This window comes from Acinonyx jubatus, chromosome C1, assembly GCF_027475565.1.
Source record: "Acinonyx jubatus isolate Ajub_Pintada_27869175 chromosome C1, VMU_Ajub_asm_v1.0, whole genome shotgun sequence".
Lineage (NCBI taxonomy): Eukaryota > Metazoa > Chordata > Mammalia > Carnivora > Felidae > Acinonyx > Acinonyx jubatus.
The window spans coordinates 167,350,601-167,374,710 of NC_069381.1; the positions used below are offsets into that span (position 1 = coordinate 167,350,601).

Here is a 24,110-nt window from a genome sequence, read left to right on the forward strand (position 1 = left end):
GGAAAATTTAGAGAAACTGAAATGTGTACCTTGGAACACTAATTTCTGTAGATATTAATAAGCATTATATAGAAATAGAATAAATTGGGGGAAATATTGGGCCAAGCAAACTTCAGTTTTACTGCAAAAAAATATCTAATATGACTTGTAAATTTCTAACAGGAGAATGAGTATGACAGGCAGTATTTCCCAAACTTATTTTATGCTTCTGTTTGGAGTATCTCAGGGGAATGGTCTTCCTTGAGCTCAGGAGTTTAGGAGTTCAATTCATCAGATTTGTCAGTTTTAACAAAAAACCAGATGGGTGACAGCACATATTCACAAAATGACTGCAGTATGGTCCTTGACTCACTAGTGCTAACCACTTGAAGCCACACATCCTCAACTCTTTGCTAGCTAATCAGGAGTTCTCCTTATGCCCCAAATTCTCCCAAACACTTCATGAACTTTTGTAATCTCCTGGCTTTGCTCAAGCTATACCACCTTATTAATATCCTTCTCTTCTTCCACTTTCCTGTCAAAATCATACAAACCTTCAATGTTTATAATCAAATGTTTCTCCCTCTCTGTCTCAGTACTTCATATGTGCTTCTCCTTGGGACAGCAGTTCTCAAACTTGGCTGTACATTCAAGGTATCTAAAGAATGATAAAAAACACTGATCCCTGGGTCTCACCCACTGATTTTGATATAATAAGTCTGAGATACAACCTGGGCATTGGGATTTTTTTTTTAATTCCCCAGTGATTGTAAGATACAGGCAATGCTGAAAACCATTGGTTTGGAGTTCATGGTAGTTTGTCTCTGCACTTTATAAACCTATGTAGATTCTAAAAAAGGGTTTAAGTTTTTTAAAGGAGAAATATAACCCCCTTCATGTTCATAGGTCTCCTGTACCCATAAACATTTTTTAATGAAAACCAGAAGTTCTAATTTGGCTTATATTTTCAATAATGATGCTAAAATTATCAAAACATTGTCCAAACTACTCTGTTCCTCCATTCCTATTCAGGTAAATTGTATCATTAAGGAAAGGGGCTCCCATATCTAGCTATGAATCAACACAAATGGGAGAGCATGTGGAAACACATATATCAAAGCTTTCTAGTCCCAGACCTACTAAAGCAGAATATCTGAGTTAAGGTTTCAGAAGCTTGTTCTGTTTTTTTTTTGTAAGCTGCAATTCTAATGTCAATAACAAACAGATCCGTTTTGTGAATCACTGATTTAAAAAGGAATTATGTAATTTGGCTTTTATGAAAGCATTTACTCATTATAGTGGTATTTGGAAGGGTTCAGTAATAGAAAATAATATCATGATTTTATAGTACAAAGAATAAATAATTTTTAAGAGACAATAATCATAAGTTCCTAGAGAATATGCATTATGGATGAGAATATGCATTATGAATACCAAATATGTTCCAAATGCAAAAGGAAGCATTATTTTATTTTAGTATTTACAAGCCCTCCATTCCAGGTCATGGTTTTCATGGAATTGAAATTGATTGCCCAAAATTATATAATTAATTATATTCAGTTTGTATTAAAATAACTAATTGTCTCAAGCCTGTTAGCATGACACTTGGTAAAAATTAATTCTCCAAAAGAAACTGAGAAAATATGGGCCATCATCATGGGCATAATAGCTCATGTTTTAAGCAATTAGTGAAACTTTCCTAATGTTTAACTTTTTAAAACTTTTTTTAACCAGGAATTTCAGGCACACTATAACTCTGATGTCAGGTGAAAAATATTTGACCCATCAACCACATGAGAGTCAATAGAACTTCACTGTTTTATTATATATATATATATATATATATATATATATATATATATATATATATATATATATTTCTATCCTCAGATAACTTCAACAGCATGAAATAAAAATTCAAATTATATGCTGTCTTTTCAACTGTCTGAATGAAGATGGACTATGGATGGAATAAAGGAAAGAAGAATCAGAAAAAACACAAGAATTTTCAGAGAGCATTAATTGCATTAATTGACTCAATTATATATGCTTCTTTTTACTAATATTCTCCCACACCAGCTCTGGGTTTGGCCCTGTGACTTTTTGACTTTTACAATGGGACAGAACAACTGACTCAATTCAGACTCAATCAGAGCCTTGAAAAAATGTTTGTGAGTTTCTGTTTCCTCCATAGTTTCCTGTTGTTACTACAAAAAAAATATCCAGGCTAGTCTGCTAGAAAGATATGTGAGATACATGAAGGAAATTCAAGTCATGTAACCCAAGGTCCTCCTCGGTCAGCCAGTTCACAGCCAACCTATGATCTGGCTACAGATGCAGAAGAAAGCCCATTGAGATCACAGAACCACTCAGCTGATCTATAGACTCATGTCATTTTAAGCCCCTATGCTTTAGGAAGATTTATAAATAGAAATCACTGATACAAATGTCTTCAGCATTTGAAAGACTGTCCTGTGAAAGAGTTTGGATCTTTCTTGGTCCAGTTCTACTAAGAGAGAAAAAAAGTTTATATTGACCAAAAGACAGATTCCCATTTAAGAAAGTACTTTTTAACAAGTTATGGTTGTTCAAAGGTGGAATGGGCTACAGGCACTGAATTTGCTGATTCCGGAATAATTCAAGTTGGGGCTAACACGAACGCATTTTATTCATTCAACAAGTTTGTTTCTTCATTTTTTCCTTGAATGCTACAAAATTATATACAGATTCTACAATCTGTATATTATAGTGCCTTGTAGAGTATATTGGTTTTCTCATTCTCAATTAGTATTACAAACAAGAAACAAGCTACCCATCCTTATAGCAATCCTCTTGGATATGGCTGCCAGAATTTTCAGCCAAGACTTACTGGCCATCATTCACCCTGAAAATGGAGCAATCCCCATTATGTAGACCTAACTAAACAAATTATTAATTCTATCATTCATTAATTTCAAGGGTCACCAGTTAGCAATCTGTAGCTGGCTTTTGTTTAGACTCACTGTTTTTAAAAATGTGAAACTAAATGTTTTCATTTCCTATCTACCATAGTTCCCAACACCTCCTATTTCATACATTCACAATACTGACTTAGTCTCTTTTTGAAGCCTATGCAAGTGCTTATTTGTCACACACATTCCACCAAAATTTATGGGAAATACAGAGATGAATTCAATATTAATTACAGCCTCAGAAATCTTACAGGTTTTTTTTTAGGAGGGTTGACCTCCTTACTCAAGTAATTATAATAGGGATGAAGCGATATGTGCAGTAAAAGAAATCCAGATAAAATGACATGAGATCTCTGAGTTAGAAAAAATTAGGTGCAGCTGAACTGAGCAGCATATGCATAATTAGTGGGCACAGAAATTTGCAAGAGTCTCTTTTTTCTCTTTCATGTTGATCCACAAAAATATCATCACTGGAATAGCTATAACCATTTGGAATCTTCATTAGAGGAGATATCTAACAAACAGGTGGTCCCAGATTGTCACATTTCTCTACTTTCATCCAAATTTTGATTGAATTATATAACTTAAAAATGACTTTGACCTAGTAGGATTTTCCTTTCCTTCCTCAATTAGGATCAAAAATTGCCACATTTGTACATTAAAGATACTGACATGCTGTTTTTCATTACTTGGTCTCCAAACAATTTGTTCCAAGCTCTTTGATCCTTGAAAATGTCAAATTAAATATTAATATTTTTAAAGCTGAAGTGGTGATTTTCATAATAAAAGCCCTTGACTTTCAATACCTGTAAACAACAGGTTAATAAATACATAGTATTTTAATACCTGTCTTAACAAACAACTCTCCTAAAAATAATATCTTATGATGCTAAAGGCTGGAGTGACTACAAATGGTTACCAACTTATCTCAGAATTAGTGTTTCTCCATAACAAAAAAATATGGCTTTAATGGAGCAGTTTGGGGATGTTATGAAGATGACAAATCTCAAAGTTTTATCATCTGCTTCTTCAAATGCACTGTGACTTGCTGCATTCACTTCCAGCATTTCTGGTTCAGGAAATGTTGGATTTTCCTCAAGCAGAGCTCATGGCCAAGTGACCTTAATCAAATACATAAATAAACGGAAGCTTTCCCATGAGAACTAACTATCACAATTATGTCATGTCCAGTCACAGAACTGAAGAGACTGGGTTTATAAATACTGCAGACCTCTTTAACTTATTCAATTTTGATAATCCTATAGGTCACCTTAATCTTATTACTATGATTTTTCATTGCTTTTAACCTAAACACTATATGTAATAGACTGATTATTCCAAATATAAAATTTTCCAAAACCATTAAATTATCTAGTATATCATTTAACCTGCATAACCTTTATTTTCTTATTCCAAGCATTACAAATCTTTGAAAAGCTATTTCTAAATCATGAACACAATGTCTAAGATAAACACAACTATCACCAAACTTCCCTAGGTTAAGGGAACACAAACAAAATTTGTGTAGTTCCTGAGAGAGAGAAACTTTGTTGTGTTTTAATCTATTCTCTGTTCCTGGATCCATACCCAAATTATAAATTGTGGATTTACTACTTCTTTAAGGAATTGCTCTGAAGATTATATACCTGTAAACTTTATTAAAAATACACTAGGGGCACCTGGATGGCTCAGTTGGTTAAGTGTCCAACTTTGGTTCAGGTCGTGATCTCACAGTTAGTGGGTTCAAGCCTCCCGTTGGGCTCTGTGCTGACAGCTCTGAGCCTTGAGCCTGCTTCGGATTCTGTGTCTTCCTCTCTCTCTCTACCCCTCCCCTGCTTGCACTCTGTCTCTCTCTCTCTCTCAAAAATAAATAAACATTAAAATAAATAAATAAATAAATAAATACACTAAAATTTTAATAAACAGCAGCTCTTAATATTAACATTAATAGCTACTGCTATTGCCGCTGCTGCTGTTGCTGGTGATGGTAAGTTTATTGGAGGTAGCTTAAATTTGTGTTGATTATGGAGGAAGTAATACCAGCAGGAGTAAATTACTTATTGCCTGACTTTAAAATGTATAACAAATTATGGTTTATCTACTGGTGATGACCACTTAAAAATTAGAGTTATTGTTATCACAACCGAAAAAAAAGAAAAGGCAGAGTTATGTCTGATAACTTGCATGATAAACATTACCGTATGTCTTACACTCATATTTGTTTGTTGTTTTGCTTTATCTTTGTAGTCAGTCCATTTTAAAGATCAACTTGTGTCTGTTCCTTGCCTTATAAGTCATGCAATGACCTTTAACCAGCAGCAATAACATCCTGATGTAAACAATAAAAAACTAATTTTTAATAAGCATGTCTATTATAAAATATAACTGTTCTTCTATTAACTAATGTTGTGCCTGATAGTGTCATAAATGGTAAATTCACTTCACTATGTCTATTTTCCAGAACTATTTTTCCTTTCATAGCAAGGGGAGAATAACTTAAACATAATTATTTTTTTCTATCAATTAACTGTCACATAAAAATCATCACTTATTTAAAAGAAAAGCCATTAAACTAAATTTCCAACATGTAACTATGTAACCATGAGGGTAAATTCATCTTTTTCTCTTTTTTTAATAAACAAATTCATAATCACCTTTATTTTAGAGCCAAAAAATGTTAAAACATTTTCATAAATACAGAATTTTATTATATTTTGGATTTGATTTACATAGAACTTCTTCCTTTGAGGAAATTCATTCCATAAAAAAGGTATTTAACATATTATACTACTTCATCAGCTCGTACTTAGTTTTATCCTATGTAATTATTTTTCACTCTGATGACTTGTACTAAATATATTCTTGTCTAAAGTATGTGTTTCCAGTGAGAGGAAGGTGTTAAAAAGAGGATTAAATTACAGAATATTATAAATACTTAAATATTAATGAGAAAAAATCCCAATGTCCAACAATGTATGACAATTACTTTAAATTTTAGAGTGCTTTGATATTTTATATCTGTTCAGGTTTTTTGTTGTTCCCAAAACACCGAGGGGAATGGGTTCACAATGTCTGAATAACTTAATACTATCCAAACATTTTACCTAGAAAACTACCGTAAATCTGCAGTCAGTCAGGTATTCTGCCATGTCAACATGTAAAATCTGAAATGCAGTGTATCCCTTGCATATTAGCAACTTCTGGTTTTGCGGTAACACTGATGTTCGTGCACTGAACTTAAACATGGAAATAGAGGTGCTTCGGTGGCTCAGTTGGTTAAGCATCTGACTCTCGATTTCAGCTCAGGTCATGACCTCAGGGGGTGAGATGGAGCCTGGCCTCTGGCTCCATGCTGGGTGTGGAGCCTGTTTGAGATCCTCTCTCCCTCTCTTCTGCCCCTCCCCCACTCATGTGCGCACCCGCACACATTCTTTCTCAAAAAAAGTGGAAGCATAAAAATGATTATACTCCAAAAGGTGTAGCATTTTAAATATGTAACAGATATTTTATTCTATTCCTCTATAAAGCATAGATCACAACCTTGAAATTAGAAATCAGATATATCAATAGGTCCTAACCATCCCCATTAGGTCCACAAAGAACATTAGGATCTGTCTTTCTTTTCCTGGCCTTTCTTATTTCATCTTTCTGCTTTCTCCATCTCTATGTGAAGAGAATATGCCTGCCAAAAGCACACTCAGAATTCCTCTGCTAACAGATACTTGTAAAAATAAGAATTTTGAAAAGGCATAAAGAGAAGAAACAGCATGTTCTAAATGCTGTGAAGATCTCAACACAATTTTCATTAGTCTCAGGCCCTGGCAGAAATCTGACTTGCACTTTAATGTCTCAGATACTGTATGCATAGACCAGTTCTCAAATCTAGGGCTGATGAACAATTATTTGCATATTTTGTTTGTGGCATTTTGGTGCTACTTCTAATGGAAAGTCACCACAAAAATAGCATCCATTTTGAACACTGAAGCGGTTCAATAGGTTGTTAGTTTCAAAGAATACTAAATAAGTCTTAACATGTAAGAAAAGTTTCAATTCAATTTATTTGTTTAATTCATTTTTTGCCTACCTACTTTAAGAAAAAATTTGAAGCAATAAATGGAAAAAAATACACATATAATAGAATTTGATAAAATAAAATATCAAATCGAGTAGGAGATGATAATAACAAAAACCCAGACTTAGACTTCATGGTAATGGATTCATATAAGAAATGTTCTCACTGATGCAATTTTATTAGGAGAAACAGATTTTTCTTGATATAAACGTTAAATGTTTATTTATCCCATGAGAATATAGAAAGTTCACTAAGCAATACGAATATGCAATAAGGTGGAAGAATCTTCAGCAACTGTTTTGCTGGAGTTATATAAAGGTAATTGATTTGAAATATATTAGAAATTGACTAATCTATTTATATAAAGAAATAAATTATTATTACCAGAGATAAAACTCAGTGGTAACACAGAAAAAGAGGTTTTTTAAAGTCTAATACAATGTTTCTTTCTCTGTGGGATGCCTTTAATGTCAAGTGTTTATTCACATCTTGGATTTTAAGGTTCTGTATAATTTTATTTGCTAAGTACTGAGGAACAAACTTTGTGATGCATATTTAAAAGACATTAATATACATTCTGTGATAGTATTTCCTTCCTGGAAAATTATAAAATCTAAAGAATTTCTCTTGAGGAAAGGAAGAATCATTACTTTTCTCTACAGTTTCTGAGCTACAGGAAAGTCTACAGGCAGAACCACAAAGTGTGTTTGAGATGCACCATTTATATATTCTCCGGGCTGAGTGGTCAGTCTCACTGATCCCAAGTTCCACATGATATGCATAAAAGAGATCCCATAAACCCACCTTGGCCATAAAATAAACTTTTCCTTTGTTCCTTGCCTCACAGACCTGGTGTGAAAATATATATCTAAAATTTCCACAAAAGACTTTTAAAACATAGATTTGCTAACTTAACTAGGTGAGACGATTCAGCAGAATCACCATTGCAGGAGACACATTCTTAGAGGCAAAATCTAAATAATATGTAAGATTTCTCCCAGTCTCCCCAGTAACATATCCAGCCATGGAATTTCAACACCTATCATCTGCTCTGACACCTCTCAACTAACTTTTTTACATTTGGATGACTTTTCCTGTCTGAAATTTAGGGAGATTATGTTAATTAAAAATTCATGTTCATTCAGTCTCAAAAATTAAATTAAAAAATAAAATATTGCTATTCTCTATCAATTCACTAAGGTGTCAGAATTAGTCATCATTGAAAGCTGTCCTATTATAATTTTTCAGGACATTGTCACCTCCTTTTTGGCACCCATCATCTGCCTGTGCCATAGTTACCTAGGTGTATGCTAGATGACATGTCATGTGAAGGCAGTTACAATTTGTGTTTTGTTATCATGTCTGACCTTCCCAGTGCAGTCAGCCAGATCTAGACACTTATAATCAATCAGAGAAGGTCAGGTGAATTGAATTAAGGCTGTGGATTCTGGGGTGCCTGGGTGGCTTAGTGAGTTAAGCGTCTGACTTCAGCTCAGATCATGATCTCACAGTTCCTGGGTTTAAGCCCACACTGTTAGTGTGGAGCCTACTTGGGATTCTCTCTCTCTCCCTCTTTCTCTGCCTTTCCCCCACTCGCACTGTCTCTCTTTCTCAAAACAAACAAGCAAACAAAAAAGCTGTGGGTTCAACTGAAGAAGAAAGTAGTCTGTATATAAAATTTTGAATGGTGTCAATATGTCAGATATTTCCCCAAAAAATCCCAGACTGATCTCCTTTAATAACTAAAATTCTAAATGAAGTGTTTATAAAGTAAAAATATTATTTTCACAAAATTTCTGTTAAACTTTAACACATATAAAAGAGTCTAGCACATATAAAAGGTAAGCACTAATTTGCTTACCAAGTGGATTGAGAACCAGTATGCAAATTCCTTAGGAAGTAGGGTACAAAGAAGTACATATTGAGAAGGAAAGGTCTAGTACATGGATCTGACCAAAAAAGCAGACTTGAGAAAGATGTCTCAATGTGAGAGGTGGACGGTTCAGTAATAGCCCAAGGAGACAAGGGACCTGAGAAACGAGGCCAACAAGGAAAATGAAGTGGGGCATGGGATAAAGACATCAAATGCCAAAAACAATCTTAAACCACTTCCTAACTTGCTCAAAAGTACAACTCGCTATCAGAAAGCCAATGCTGTGTTTTACTGAAGAATATCCCACAAATTTCTCTGGGGAATTATATCTAGTCATTTGAATGCTTTATTAAGGTCTCTCCACCTCCCGTTTCCCTCATGACAATCATATCCTGACAAAAGCAAAGCCAGCTGTCAGTGTGCCCATTGACCAATCAATTCCGGCCTGACATCTGGCCTTACCCTGTTTTCAGTCAGCAACCATTTCTGCACTTATTGAAACAGTTGACTGAGTGAAAGGAGGTCCTCTCTGGCAGCTATGTTTTCTCTTCTAAGTCACCAGGATCATGAAGCAATCATTTGAATTTAGCAAATTGTATTCTAATTATTCGGGTAAAGAATCTCAACATCTTTATATGAAAAAGAACGGAAGCACAGATGAGTTGCCATTCTCCTGTGAGTGGCACCTAAGCACAGAATTCAGCACGAGGGGATATGGGTTCGCCATAACCAGTGGTGAAGTACCACCTGCTTCAATCGCAACAGCTTCCTGATGGGGTAACATAATAAAGATACTGGCTAAGTGGATTTGACTTTATCCAACATAATCTTGCCTTCCTGAATTTCTGCAGGTGCCTTCTTTTAATGGTGCCTCAGTAGAGTTGAGTTTGGAATTATCCATACTACTGTCAGATCTTTTGAAGTCACACATGCACTTGGGAGAAAATAGATATTAATTACATAACACTGAGAGATTTTTTTTCAGAAAACATGGCAGGTGGATTCAAATTCTGAGGGTCAGTTTGGATTTTTGGTGACTTATTGCCATCAGTGCATACAATGTACAAATGTATATTTGTGTAGACATAGATTATATTAAATCCACACATACATATTCAAATATCATTTATCTTCAAGAGAAGGCTGTAAAAGAGATTTGAGCTAGCATTTTTTAAGCTTTACAAAAGGATACTGTTGCTACTAATAATACTATAATAATGCTTTAATAAATGCATAAAATATGTGCCTTAAGGTCCACTCTTACGCATTATGTGACAATCACAGAATGCCAGGAATTCCATCCATAAACTTCTATTATCCTGTAATTAATTCTAGATCAACAACCGGTGACTGTAACTTGACTTTAACATTTAGTTTTACTAACATGTAGTATCTCTGCTCTGGTTAGGATATTATTTTGGAGGAAGTACAACATTGATAAATAATTAACTTCTTTTTTAAAATCTTCTGTCTTAAGAGGCAGAAACTGTGTTGAATTTCTATCTTCTTTAATTTTTTTAAATTCCTAATTCTGAATTCTAAAGTACATAATAAATAACTAAAGAATCTAGGGTTAAGAAGTCAGTGAAGAAATTGCTGCTCTCTAGAGAGTGAGTCTCCCCCCAAAATAAAACCTTAGCTCAATCTGTTACACTGTATCTACATATTTTCTGCCCACAAATTTCACCACAGTATAAAATTTTTCCTGTTGCCCTATTGTTTCCTAAACTGCAGAAAGACACTCCTGAACTAGGTGTAAAATGTACACTTTAGTATAGTAGCCATCAAGTTCAAATTTGTCTTCCCACGTTACTGCAAAAAGGTATAGCATTTGCTGCACTAAAACACTATCTCTGAGTGCAATTAGTTGAAATAACCAAGCACAGTATTTCCAACTTAGAGGACTGTGCAACCATTAGAAATAGCAAGGGATTGCATAATGTTGTAGAAGTTTTTCCAGTGCTATGTCATTCATGCGCTTGAATAGCTAATATGTTTTTTAAATAAATTTTGAGGAGTTGATAACAGTTTGTGCACAGAGTTTCAGAAAATAGAAAATAAAAGGACTCCTTGGGTATGCATGAAGTTAAACGTTAGACACACTGTACTGCTTTGCTGTAACTTAGTGCCAGAATTCCCAAGTTAAGGATGAAGAAGAGAAATTATTTTTCCTGACAACCCTGGAGCCAACTGGGGTGTAGCATTACTTACCTAAAGATGGGTCTTTGGAGATGTTTCTTCCTGATTGTGACATGGTCATCCATTTAAAGGTAAAAGTTTAACTTCTTCCTGGAAACCACTCCAGAAATCCAGGGAGGCAATGTAGAAGTCTATTCTGCTGCAAGGAGCCCAGAAGGAAAAAGTAGTTTCCTCTTTCTCTTTTTGGGTGCTGGGAGAAAACTTCCCTGCTCTCTGCCAGCTGAGCAGTGTGTCCATAGAGGCCACATAAGACAGGCACGTTGGGGCACTCCCCCACAGAGCAGGGTGTGCAAAAACCACCGACAGTCACGTTGATACAGGCAGAAGAAGCACACAGGACCCTCGGGAACAGAAGGAAACAAACAGACAACTTCCTACTCTAGTGCCACCCAGGTAGGAGCGCCCTGAGTTAGTGCAGCCAAAAGAGCAGTCCTTCCACATGCTGGTCAAGCTCTGGAAAGCTAAGTCCCTCCCTGTCTTTAAAACTGCCTGATCTGAGGCTCAACTTTTTTCTTCAAAATAAAAGTTGTACAGCTGGTTCAGCAGTCCCATGTGAGTACCCTCTGGAAGTTTGTTCTGTTAAAATAAGACCTGTATACAAATTAATGAAAGAAGATGGGCTCAGACTGTGTGACTGGCTCTGCTTCCAACGATTATAATTATTTTACAATATTGCTTTTATTCACACTTTGAAGTGTGGAGACCGCTCGTGATTTTTGGCACTCATAGCTCAATAACCTACACTTGGCTGAAGTCAAAGTTACAATTTCAACTGATAGAAGCCCATGTGAAGCTGGCCAGAGCTACGAGAGTTAGAAAAACAAAAATTGCTCAATTCTATCTGTGACAATGTGCCCAGATGTCTGTACCCAGAGTAGCTTTCCAACTAAGTGGGGACACTGAAAAAAACATATGAAAACACATGCACACAAATACACACACACTTTTTTAAGGCCCCTAAACTCCCTGGGAACCTAAGGTGGTTTTTGTTTTGTTTTGTTTTTACTATGTGATCAAATTTGAATTTTAAAAATAAAAAGAAAGAAATGTAGGTATTAGAAGTTGTAAACGGCCGAAAATAAATGACATTAAAAATTGTTTTACTTGGAAGCCTTAGACTCACACTGCAGGAACTCCTGTTCTAGTCACAGATAAGATGAACCCTCACATTTTAATATAGTGTATTTTGGAGACATTTCTATATCTGAATTACTAACAAAATTCCTACTCAATCAATAGTGTCATGAGATTCCAGGCCAGAAGTTTGGTATGTAATAAAATAAACCATGATTAAAATGTTTTTAAAAAGCACATGTAATAAAACGCAGGGGAAACTGAGAAACACTCGTGCCTCTAGTTGAATCATCAAATAAGGGTCAAATGACACAAAGGAGTTTATGACCTATATGGTCGCAATCTGAAGTTCTTAGCACTTTCTAAATACCTTCAGCGGGAGCAAGAGGTATTTTTTTGTTTCGTTTTGTTTCTGTTCTCTCAAAGGAAAGACAAAGAAGAAGAGAGTTACAAAGAAAGAAATCACTGATTACATGGAGCACAGTTCTAACGCATACTTTTTTTTTTCATCTTTCTGATGATGTCAATCTGAGACAGAATTGAACTAAAAATAATAAATGGGTTCTGGTCCTAGTTCTATCATGAAAATGCGAGCCATTGTTGGAAAAATTCTTGACCTATCTGAGCCCAAGTTTTTGTACTTATGAAGTTGCAATATTAATTGAATTCTATGTTCCTTTCCAGCTTTAATGGTGGTATCATGCTATCTATAAATATGATTAGTTTGCATCTTGCGAAGGATCTAGCAAAGAAGTTATGATGCCTAGTACTCCAAAAATACATGCTTATATGTAAAGTTATAAGTAAAGAAGTCCTAAATAAAAAGATAATTTTATATTGTATGTATCTCTGTAGATATTACATATTTACTTAAAGACATCTAAATCAATGTTCCCTTCACCATCAATAAGCATCCAATCATAAATTCCCATGTGTGTGATACTGCAGTTAAAGCTGGAGACCATCTATATGCAAACTAATATGCAGACCTTTGGAATAAATGCATTATTATAACCATGTGCCTTGGCTTTCTTTGTATAGGAAGGCACATAAGAAATAACATGCTACGCAGGTCTTCTGGAAGGATTTTTGTATTTATGGGTAGCAGACAATTTCTGTACTCATGGTTTATTTATAATACTATTAATTTAGCATAAATACTCCTGAGGGCCAACCCAAGAGAATAGTAAGCTCATCAACTTTTAAAATTAATTTTCATTTTGTCTACTTTTGAATTAGAAAGGTGAAATGATTTTTTCATTTACATGATGAAGGAACTCACCACAAATACTAGGAAACAGCCAGCCAAGGGACAGCTCAAAGGACAAGCCAAGTATGAAATCTAACTTGAGGCTCAAAGGTTTAATTATCAACTGCAGAATCTGACTGTTGTTAAATTAATTATAGGAAAATAATATTTTTGCTCCACATTAAGTTTATATTCTTTTTGCTCTTTAGCTATTAAGGTAGAAAGCTCAGCTTCCCATTTATATCAAGTGCCATTATTTAAACCCAATATAAAAACCTAAAGAGCCATGAGAAAATATTGGTAAGTTAAATATTCACCAGACACAAAGAAAAATATGTATTTCTTAAATATTTTTGTAAACTTTCTATCAAAGAGCATTTAAATTTAACACTGGGGGAAAAGTTTGCTTTATTAACTTATTCAACTCTAATGTAGTATTCAATAAGATAAAAGGACTCCACTGTTGTTGCTCAAATTACAAATTATATTCCTTAAATGAACACAATTATACTGTTATATTTAAATAATAAAATACTAAAATTTATTATTATCAATAACCAGGTCAACTCTCCTATAAAATAAACCAAATACAACTTATTATGAATATTTTTTCCCTGGGGGTAAGGATCAGAAATGTTGTTTATATTTTTCCTGTTATGGTAAACTCTCTTTCAGTGTGACCTTGCCTAACACTTTCACCCACACCTCCTGCTCACTCTGTCTCTCTCACACACACAATTTGCCCCACTCAGCACCGTTACAGACGGTCATAACAGGTGTTTAATAAATATTCCTTAAGTTAATTTGTTAAATGTTCTGCTGAAACACACCAATGTATCCAACATAAGCCATGGTGTGTGACAAAAAACAGATTAGCTCCATGACTTTCCCAAACAAGTGAATATGAAATGTGTCATGGTATTTTGTGTTAAGCATCTTGGAAAATAAGTAAAATTTACGTTCCCTTATTTTTTTTAATGTTTATTTATTTATTTATTTTTTGAGAGACAGAGCATGTGAGCAGGGGAGGGGCAGAGAGAGAAAAAGAATCCCAAGCAGGCTCTGCCCTGTCAGCACAGTTATTTTTTTTTCATTGTACTTGTCTGTTCTATAGTAATAGCCTGTTCTATAGCTCTGTTTGTTATATGTAAGTGCCAAAAAGCATGCAATGATAGAAAAATTATGTAATACTAATGGCTGCCCAAGAACTGGAATATGAATGTATCTACAGGTTATCACTTTACCATATAAGTCTAATCAAATATCAACCTGAAACAAAGTGTACTTTTTTCTTACAGAGTTTCGTTAAATGCAATGTTGTAAGTTATATAGTTAAGTGAGTTTTAAATTAAGTGGAGAAGTGAGAAAGAAATGCAAGACAGAAAGGATCAAATGGCATTTTAGATTTTATCACTATATACATGTAATATCACTTAAATAAAAAAAAATGATTCTTTCACTCTTGCCTCTCTGCTTTCCCTCCAGGTGAGCACTAGCCCTGTGTGTGATCGGAATGTCTCCTATACCTAATCTTTAGTTCAGTAGTTCTCAGTCCTATTTATTTTTGACACATCATACATGAAAGATGATATGTGAATATGATACTCTATCAGAAAAGTACTTAAATTTTGATGAAAACAAAAAAAGGAAAATGCAGGCACTGCCATAATTTTCCTTCGACATATAAATATGGAATCAGTAAAGTGAAACACCACTTGGTCAACTGTACCATGAGATAATAGAAGGGAAACTATTTTCAATGTGCCAACCATAACTCTACCCCTTTAGAACTGGGCAAAAAACTTTTGTGTGCAAGTGCACAAGACTGGTATCATTTAGAGATAACCCTAAGTTTAATGTATCCTTTTAAGGTAAGTCATTTGCAACCTTCAGCATTTTACTCATATTTTGTAATAAATTTCCTGCTACAAGTTTTTACAACTGATTACAAAGCTAGTTCATAGGTGGTAGAGTTGGAATTTGAACTCAGATGTCTCCTTCTTGAGCCCAAGCTTACCCCTGGTTTGTAGGTTGTCACTTGGTGGGGACTCTGCCACTCAGGTTGCTTGGATTTTTTCTGGGCTATCTTTCATATTCTTTCTGGGCTATATTTCATATTCTATTGAGAAAGAGAAGGAGGAACCGGCCACTCTAATGAGTGTCTATTCTCCTAATCCTCTACCCTACTGAAATATCATTGCATTGCCCAGGTGTTCCCAATACTTGCAAAAGCAAGCCCTAGAGAGGGCTCAATGAATATGTTCTCCTAAAATTCAAATGGAAGCACTGTTCTATTACAAAGAGCCCTGGACTAATGTCAAGGAACATATATTTTCACCCCAGGTCTAGCAGTGATTTTTCTCAACTCCCTGTATATCTGTTTCCTTAGCCATCAAACTACGAAGTTGGGCCTTATGATTTCAAAGATCCTTTCCAGTTCTAAATCTTTGTGACTCTATGATTGACCCTGTGATAACATGTCGAGTTATTTAAACTTGGTGTCCAAACAAGAATAAGCTCTATAGTGATTTTTAGCTTTTCTTACCCCCAATGAGACAATGCATATCACCAGAATACTTTTTCATCCCCATAGTTTAAAAATATAACACACTACTGTGTTATAACCCCCATAGGTTTAAAAATATAACACACTACTGGGGCACCTGGGTGCCTCAGTAGGTTAAGCGTCAGACTTTGGCTCAGGTCATGATCTCGTGGTCCCTGAGTTCGAGCTCTGTGTCAGCTGACAGCTGACAGCTTGAAGCCTGAAGTCTACTTAGGATTCTGTGTCTCCCTCTCTCTGTCCCTCCCCTGCTTGCATTCTGTTTCTCTCTCTCTCTCAAAAATAAATAAACATTAAAAAAAATTTTAAGCACTTTAAAAAATATAACACACTACTATTCAAATGTGAAAATAAATTGTAGTGTCTCTAGTTGTTCTAATTAAGCTGTTTCCTTTTTTTCTACAGCTTCACTTTGGAACCACTGTCACTGGAATGTAAAGTACGGGAAGAAAGGGATTAGTGTCTGTTGTAGTCCTTGTGCAGGAAATATAAGAGACATTCAGTGGTTATTTGTTGAATGAATGGAACATGAACCAAGTGCCTATTAATGCTATCTCATCATCCTCTTGTACATTCTTTTTCTAAAAACCCAGTAATATCTGCTAAATGTTCAGTCTTTCATATTTTCTCCAACCCACTGTTTTCCTTCAAGGAGGCCTTATAGGGAGGTGTGTTTCTACGACTGTAGCATCAGAAAAAGGTGGCCTCAAACGCAAACCTGCAATCCCCTGTTCTCCTTTGTTTTCTCTGGTCTTCGTGACAATGTCCCTTGTCTGTCTGGTCACTTGGTTCTCTGAAAATATCTACTGTTGGAATCTATGTCTATTTTTTTCGGGTGGTGCAATCTGGGAACTATGGTCTTCCCCTTCTGACTGAACCCAATCTCAGCCTTCACTGGTGGTGCAGGATCCTCAAGTGTCAATTACATCCTTCAGCTGGATCTCTGTGGAGGTTGTTAACCTTTTGTTTCCTGTGTGGGATTCCCTGACTCCTCACTATGGGCATGGCAGGCTCATGGCAGATAAACTGCTCCTATCTCAGCAGGACTTCTTGAGCCCTCCATCCCAGAACAGGCACTAAGGGATTGGACACACCATACCACCACTTTTATTCTGTTGTAGCTAAACACACAAAGTCACTGGGAAAATTCTCCGCTATAAGCTTTCACTCAGCTTTCATGGTCCGCACTCTGGGATTTCAGCTCAGAAGTAAGAGATCAAAATATTTTGTCTGATCATTTGCTTAAAACACCTTCTATCCAGGTCCCTTTTTCTACATTTCACCAGGGCAGAAGATACATGCTTTCCCTATCTCAAGTGGCAGAAGATCTCTTCTCTTATCTCCTAGGTGTCCTCTGTCCACAGTTTATAATAAACTCAATATTCAAATCTACAATCCTGAATCATGTATGTTAGGTAGAGCTACCAGAACTTGGAAAACCCTCTTGGTGTGAACAAAGCCTGGCTTTCAGGACTATTATCTTATGGTGGCTCAAAAGTTCCATTTAGGTACAGTCATACTTTAATTGTGCCTCCCTTTTTTGAGCTTTGTAAGTATCGCATTTTTTTGTAATTGAAGGTTTGTGGCAAATTAAGCAAGTCTATTAGCACCATTTTCCCAATAGCATTTGCTCATTTCACGTCTCTGTGTCACATTTTTGTAATTCTCACAAATATTTCAAACTTTTTCATTATTATTATATTTGTTATGGTGATCTGTAATCTTCAATGTTACTATTGTAACTGTTTGGGGGCACCACAAGCCATGCCCATTTGAGATGGCAAGCTTAATCAATAAATGCTGTGTGTGTTCTGACTGCTCCACTGACTGGCCATTCCCCTTACTCTGTCCTTCTCCTTGGGCCTCCTTATTCACAGAGAACTAGAATTAGAAGTGGAGCCTGAAGATGTGACTGAATTGCTGCAATTTCATGATCAAACTGGAATGGATGAGGAGTTGCTTCTTATGGATGAGCAAAGAAAGCAGTTTCTTGAGAAAGAATCTACTCCCGATGAAAATGCTGTGAACGTTGTTCAAATGGCAACAAAGGATTTTAAATATTATGTAAACTTAGATGATAAAGCAGTGGCAGAGTTTGAGAAGATTGACTCCAGTTTTGAAAGAAGTTCTACTGTGGGTAAAATGCTGTCAAATAGCATAGCTTGTTACAGAGCATTTGTGAAAGGAAGAGTCAGTCGATGTAGCAAACTTCATAGTCCTATTTTAAGAAATTACCACAGCCACCTCATACTTTCACAACTACCACCATGTAATCAATCAGTCAGAAACCATCAATACCAAGGCAAGACCCTCCATCAGCAAAAGGATTATTACTCTGTTAAAAAGAAAACCACAGGCCCAAGATGGAGTCACTTATTCCAGGCCAAGTCACCAAACCAGGGTTTAATACCTAACCTGATTACAGCTTCAATCTCTCCCAGAAATGTAGTCTTAACAGGTTAGTCAGAAATTTTCTGTTCATCATCCATAAGGTAATCTGTCCTGTGGGCCTTCTCCATCTCTCAAAGGAAGATGAGGTAATCTGCAAGATAAGAGCCCTGTTCTTCCCCCTAAGGAAAAGTGACTTTACCTGAAACAATCCTTTCTTTTCTTTTGCTAATAACTTCTTTGCTGCATCCTCCTTCCTACAAAACCCTTCCTTTTTGTACAGCTCCTCAGAGTTGCTCTCTGCTTGCTTGATGGGATACTGCCCTATTCACAAATCTCTTAATAAAGCCAATTAGAGCTTCAAATTTACTCAATTAAATTTTGTTGCTTACCAATTTGCTGAAAGCTCAGATGATGGTCAGCATTTTTTAGCAATAATGTATTTTTTAATAAAGGTATGTGCATTGTTTATTTAGACATAATAATAATAGATAATAATAATTATAGACATAATATAATAGATATAGATATATCTATATATATAATAATAGATAATAATAATTAGACATAATAATTTATTTAGACACTTAATAGACTATAGAATAGTGTAAATGTATTATGCACTGGGAAAACAAAAAATTCATTTGACTTTCTTTTATCCAATATTCACTTTATCGCAGTATTCTAGAACAGAACTTGAAATATCTGCAAGATATGCCTATATTAAAGTCTGGCTTCTTACTTGTTTTTACTTTCATCTGTGATAAAAATAAATCCCACTACCTACACTGCATAGTGCCTCTGGCTGACTGGGAGAAGATAAAATCATTATTTATTAAATGGAAGAGAGACAGCACATTATTCCCATTATTTTATACAGCTTTCTTATTTATTTCAATGGGTGCATAGTGAGTAAATTATACCACAATCTTATCATTGTTCTCACCTATCTGTCCCCTATCTCATTTGCTCTTTACTTCATTTCTCATTGGCCACACTGGCATTTTGTTCCTTGAACACTCCACATTCTTTTCAGCCTCTTTTGCACATACTGTTTCCTTGTCTAAAATGCTATTCCTTCTGCTCATTCTTCAGATTTCAGCTGCAGTTTCACCTCAGAGAGGTGACTTCTCTGACAACCCCATCTGAATTCATAATGCCTACAATACTTTGCTCCCCTATTAGTATCATAATCTATGTGTCATAACATGTGCAATTATTTATTTGCAAATTCATCTGTGTAATGATGAAGAAACCGATTCTTCGGGATGTAGTAGCTGAGGAAAAAATCAGAACATGTAACTAACTGTTCCTGACTACCTTAAACATAAATCTAGTCAAGTTATACAAAAATATATTTTTTCTTATATGCATGTCTGTAAAGGGAAGCAAAATACACCATTCCAAAATATACCTCTCTGGCATATGGATTATCTTAAGCAGGTTATTTTTAAGAAACAGAAGATCCTGGTGAAGCTCAGAAAACTGAGTAGAAGTTACCCTTTTGTAAGAAATATTTACATTTATAAGGGAAATCCCCATCTGTAAGGTTGTCTCCCTGGCTATACTAGAAAAACGAGGATGCCTAAATCTTTAGAAACTGGGGCACCTAAGTAGCTCAGTCAGTTAAGGGTCTGACTCTTGATTTTGGCTCAGGTCATGATCTCATGGTTTGTGAGTTCAAGTGTCACCCACATCAGGCTCTGCACTAACAGTGTGGAGCCTGCTTGGGATTCTCTATCTCTCTCCCTCTCTCTCTGTCTCCCTCCCCCCCCCCCCCCGCCCCTCCGCTGCTCACACACAGGCTCTCTCTCTCTCAAAATAAATAAATAAACATTAAAAAATAAAATAAAACAAATCTCTAGAACCTATTATCAATGGAGAAAGCCTTGACTTAACTCTGCATAACAGTCTTATTTTTGTTTACTGGGCTCTTCCTAGAAGCCTCCTATAACTGACTTCCCACCCCCATAATCTGTCTTTAGCTGAAAATGATACTTAAGTTGATGGCTTTGGCCATTTGGGAGTTACTCAGTTTTTCTGGGTCTCTCCCATGTACCCATGTTACTACACTTTTGTTTACTTTTCTCCTGTCAATCTCTCTTATATCAATTTAATAATTAGACCATCAAAGAATCTACAAAAGAAGAAGAGAAAACTTTTCCTCTTATACAACTGTAAGAACCTAAAAATAGACTCTTACTGATCTCCTGCAATGCTTCAAAACATTTTCTAATACTTACATATGTTTCATCTTGAAATATTTGTTATTATACTTCTTTAAATGAGGAACTCTAAGTGAGAATAAATGCATTGAATATTAAAATTCACAATGCAGCTGATAATCACTTTGGAAATGGTTCTCAGTTTGACCAAAAATGTTTTCTGCCTTGTAGACAAAAAGCAGATTTTACCCTATTAATAGTTTTAAACTAGATACTTCTGACTTGTGAGTCAGAATTAAAGTTTATTAGCCATTTACTCCATAATAAAATCCATCAAAATTGTTAATTTCTTAAATGAATTCATAAGGAAGACCAGGTTTATGGCTTCAAGTGACAAGGAAAAACTGTTCCCCAGTTTGTGCCTTCAGCCAGGTATCAGAGCTTCGCCTTTCTGCTTCACAAAGTAGGAGAAATTCCTCTTTGTCATTTAAGTGTGGAAGCAGGTCAGTTAAAGTTTGATTGGCTCCAATTAGCACTCCCACAGGTTCTGACAGCTTAGTTCTGGCAGTAGGACAATTTATTTTGAATAAGCGTGACATTCTGTGAAAACATCAACAACAACAACAAAGGAAATCATTTAAAGCAGATTCTCATAGCAAACACCCACCCACAGCTCACTGTGTAATCAAGCAACATATAAATTCCATGTAAAAGGAAATGACTATTATACAGTGGGTAGTTAAATAAACATTACAAAAAGGGACCTCCTTAATATAAAATTCCCTTTGAGTCAGAGGACTAAGAAAGAGTTGGTAGAACAGGGGCTTAATGATGAATGGATATTCAGTAAGCAGGCGAAGACCAAGGGCAAGTAAAGTGTTTCATCATCCCTAAGCACCAAGCAACAACAGTTGTTCAGAGGGCACACTGTGGCCGAAGCAGTGTGCAGCCGTTTCTGCCATATTAGCCTGCAGAACTGGAGAGGCTCACACCATCACCTAAGAGGGGTTGTAATGAAGAAAATAACTGATGTGATATAATAGTTCAAAAGCACGTGATTCAGAGGCTTCCATTACCCCTGAACATGCCAAAAGTGTTCTTCTCTGCAATTTTTAGTCAGTGGAAAGTTGTCCAAAGGTAGTTGCATGCTGAGACTTGTTCAGTTTCTCTGCAGCTCTGAAACCTGTCACTAAATCATTAACTTAGCTTCAGTACTGAGTCATCATTACCAGCTTTCCTCCATATTTTAAGTTTGGTTTCAACATGACTCTAAACTCAGTCAGTAGGTTTTTTTTTTTCATCTGTCTTAAATTTCCAGTAATGCCTATGAATAAATGTGCAGAACTACAACCAAGAATGAATTGAATCAGTGTCCGTAAATGGAAAATTCCTAAATGCTAACCTATTGACTCTCCAAGCTTTTAGAATTAGACAGCAATAGAGATAATCCTGACTCACATGGACTTTGAATAGAAGCAGTCACTCAGTTTGCCAAGGCTTTAATAGTACATGTGGTAGGTTCTGTGAAAATAACTCAAATGTATAGAAATAGGTCATTACCCCTACTACCTTTGTAAAACAAAAATGAGTTAGCACAGAGAATAAATACAGACCACATATATTTGTGCCTTTATATCCATTCGTTCCTCAAAAACCTCATTCCATCTTCAGCTTTTTGCTCCACTTCTACTTATGTTCCCCCACGTTATATCCATTGGAATGACCCATCCTAGCAAATCTTATCTCTCGAATTACTATCTTATTTCTCATATCAATATATTATTCCTATCAACTGTTCTGTGACATGCAATAGTTGCCATAATTTATTAGTACATTCATTTAAATTCTAAATTCTAATTCCATTCAGGGTTTAAACTGGTCAGTGAACATTTTCCCAAGCCCAACTAGACATGTTATCAAAGCCCAATACCTGAGAGAATATTACAAATCAAGTCTATTTTAGAAATTCTGCATCTTTTAAAAAAAATTATGAATCTTCATCTTGCTCTATGGTCTCCCAAAATGGCAATCTTCTCTCATCTGCTCATTTCTCCATCTGGACCAATGCAAAGCATGGGTACAAGAGAGTTGACACGTGTTTATTGGTCATTTACTATGTGTTAGGCACAATACTTTTCTACCCACTATTTCAGTTATGCTGCATAACACACCTAAAAGATAGATTCTCTTATCTTCAAGTCACACTCAAGGAAACTAGAGTTGAGAAAAGTTGTATAATTTGACAAATGTTGTACCTCTTGTATGTTACAGTAATGGGATTTGAATCCAGTTCTATTTGATGCCAAAATCTTTGTTCTTAACAAATACTGCCTCTCCATGATCATATTCTTAATTTTAATAGTAACCTTAAATAAAAAGGTATCTGGATGACCATACCTTAAAATATAATTTTTTAATCATTTTAATGAGACTGAATCCTAGCAACAATTCAGACTTGATTTCAGAGACACATTACTTTGGTTTGAGTTATTCTCACAATATAAGCCTTAAACATGCATGGATCAGTGAACCAAAAAAAGCAGAAGACAAATATGGAATCTTTAAAGTTTAAATTGTACCATTTGTTTGATGTATAATCTTCACTGAAAAAAAGTAAACAAAACATTTAGTCAAAATATCACTGAGAAACCCCAGGAAAAAAAAGCAAGTCAGAGTAAATACATAAATGAGTTGTGGTTCTATCCTCAACATATGGAATGGATCTCCAATAATGAGGTTAATGTAATGAAAGTTTCTCCTTAAAATCATGCTCTCAGCAATTGATATCATTAAAAAATTCACTCATTAATTCTCTACCCTCTCTCAAAAACATTATTAGGTAATTCATCTTCACACACAAAAAACCTGGATGGACTCCATTTTTAGACTTGTAAAGCTCAGAGTTGCCTATGAGATTACCTAGACCCTACATTCCACTACAAGGATAATATTGATAACTGCTGCCATTTATTGGACACATATTACATACCAGTCACTGCTGAGTGTTCTGCAAATCCTATTATATAGAATTCTCCTGAGGAAAACCTGGGATGGGAATTAGTATCCCTCTTTTAGAGAGTCCAGGACTGCTTTCCTCCCTAGCTCATGCATTTGTCTACTAACACCTCCCTTGACTGGGGCCATCTAATATGATTTGCTTTGATTCCCTTTCTCTGCTCCTCACAGCCATTCTGCATTTTTATCCTCATTCTTTTCTTCTGCTCCTGTTGTATTAACAATTTTCTTTTCCAATAATGAGCTTCAAGTATACTACTGATTCTAACTTTCTTAAATTTGTGGAAATTCTGTACTTATCTTTCTCAATTGTTCTGCAAATATAGAATATTGCTGCTGTTTTGAATGTACACATTGTTTCAGTATAGAAGTTCATGGACATCAATTTTTTGACCTTGAGTTAGTGAGTTATTTGTTATAAACAGAATTGTAGGCTTCTGGAATCTGAAAGGACCTTCAAGGTTAAGCTAGTCACTCTCCCAACCATTGCAGAATTTCTCTTGCTTTTCCTGTCAGAGGGGCTTACTCACAAGTGCCCCTGAGGTATATGAAGTGAATATGTCATTCCCTTGATCTCCATCC

At 35.5% G+C, this 24,110-nt stretch overlaps 1 protein-coding gene across 8 annotated transcripts in view; it reads right to left on the reverse strand.

Annotated features, from left to right (window-relative positions):
- The window catches only part of PDE1A (phosphodiesterase 1A), a 326,281-nt gene that overhangs the window by 227,036 nt on the left and 75,135 nt on the right, over nt 1-24,110 (reverse strand). For 2 of the 8 annotated variants that reach the window (XM_015086887.3, XM_015086893.3), the window contains one exon: nt 11,087-11,650. The exons of the other annotated variants lie outside the window; for them this stretch is intronic. In XM_015086887.3, the coding sequence (XP_014942373.1) occupies nt 11,087-11,139 (53 nt within the window). In that variant the 5' untranslated portion in view covers nt 11,140-11,650. Of the gene's footprint in view, nt 1-11,086; nt 11,651-24,110 lie in introns of those variants that run through there. 8 annotated transcript variants of the gene reach the window in all.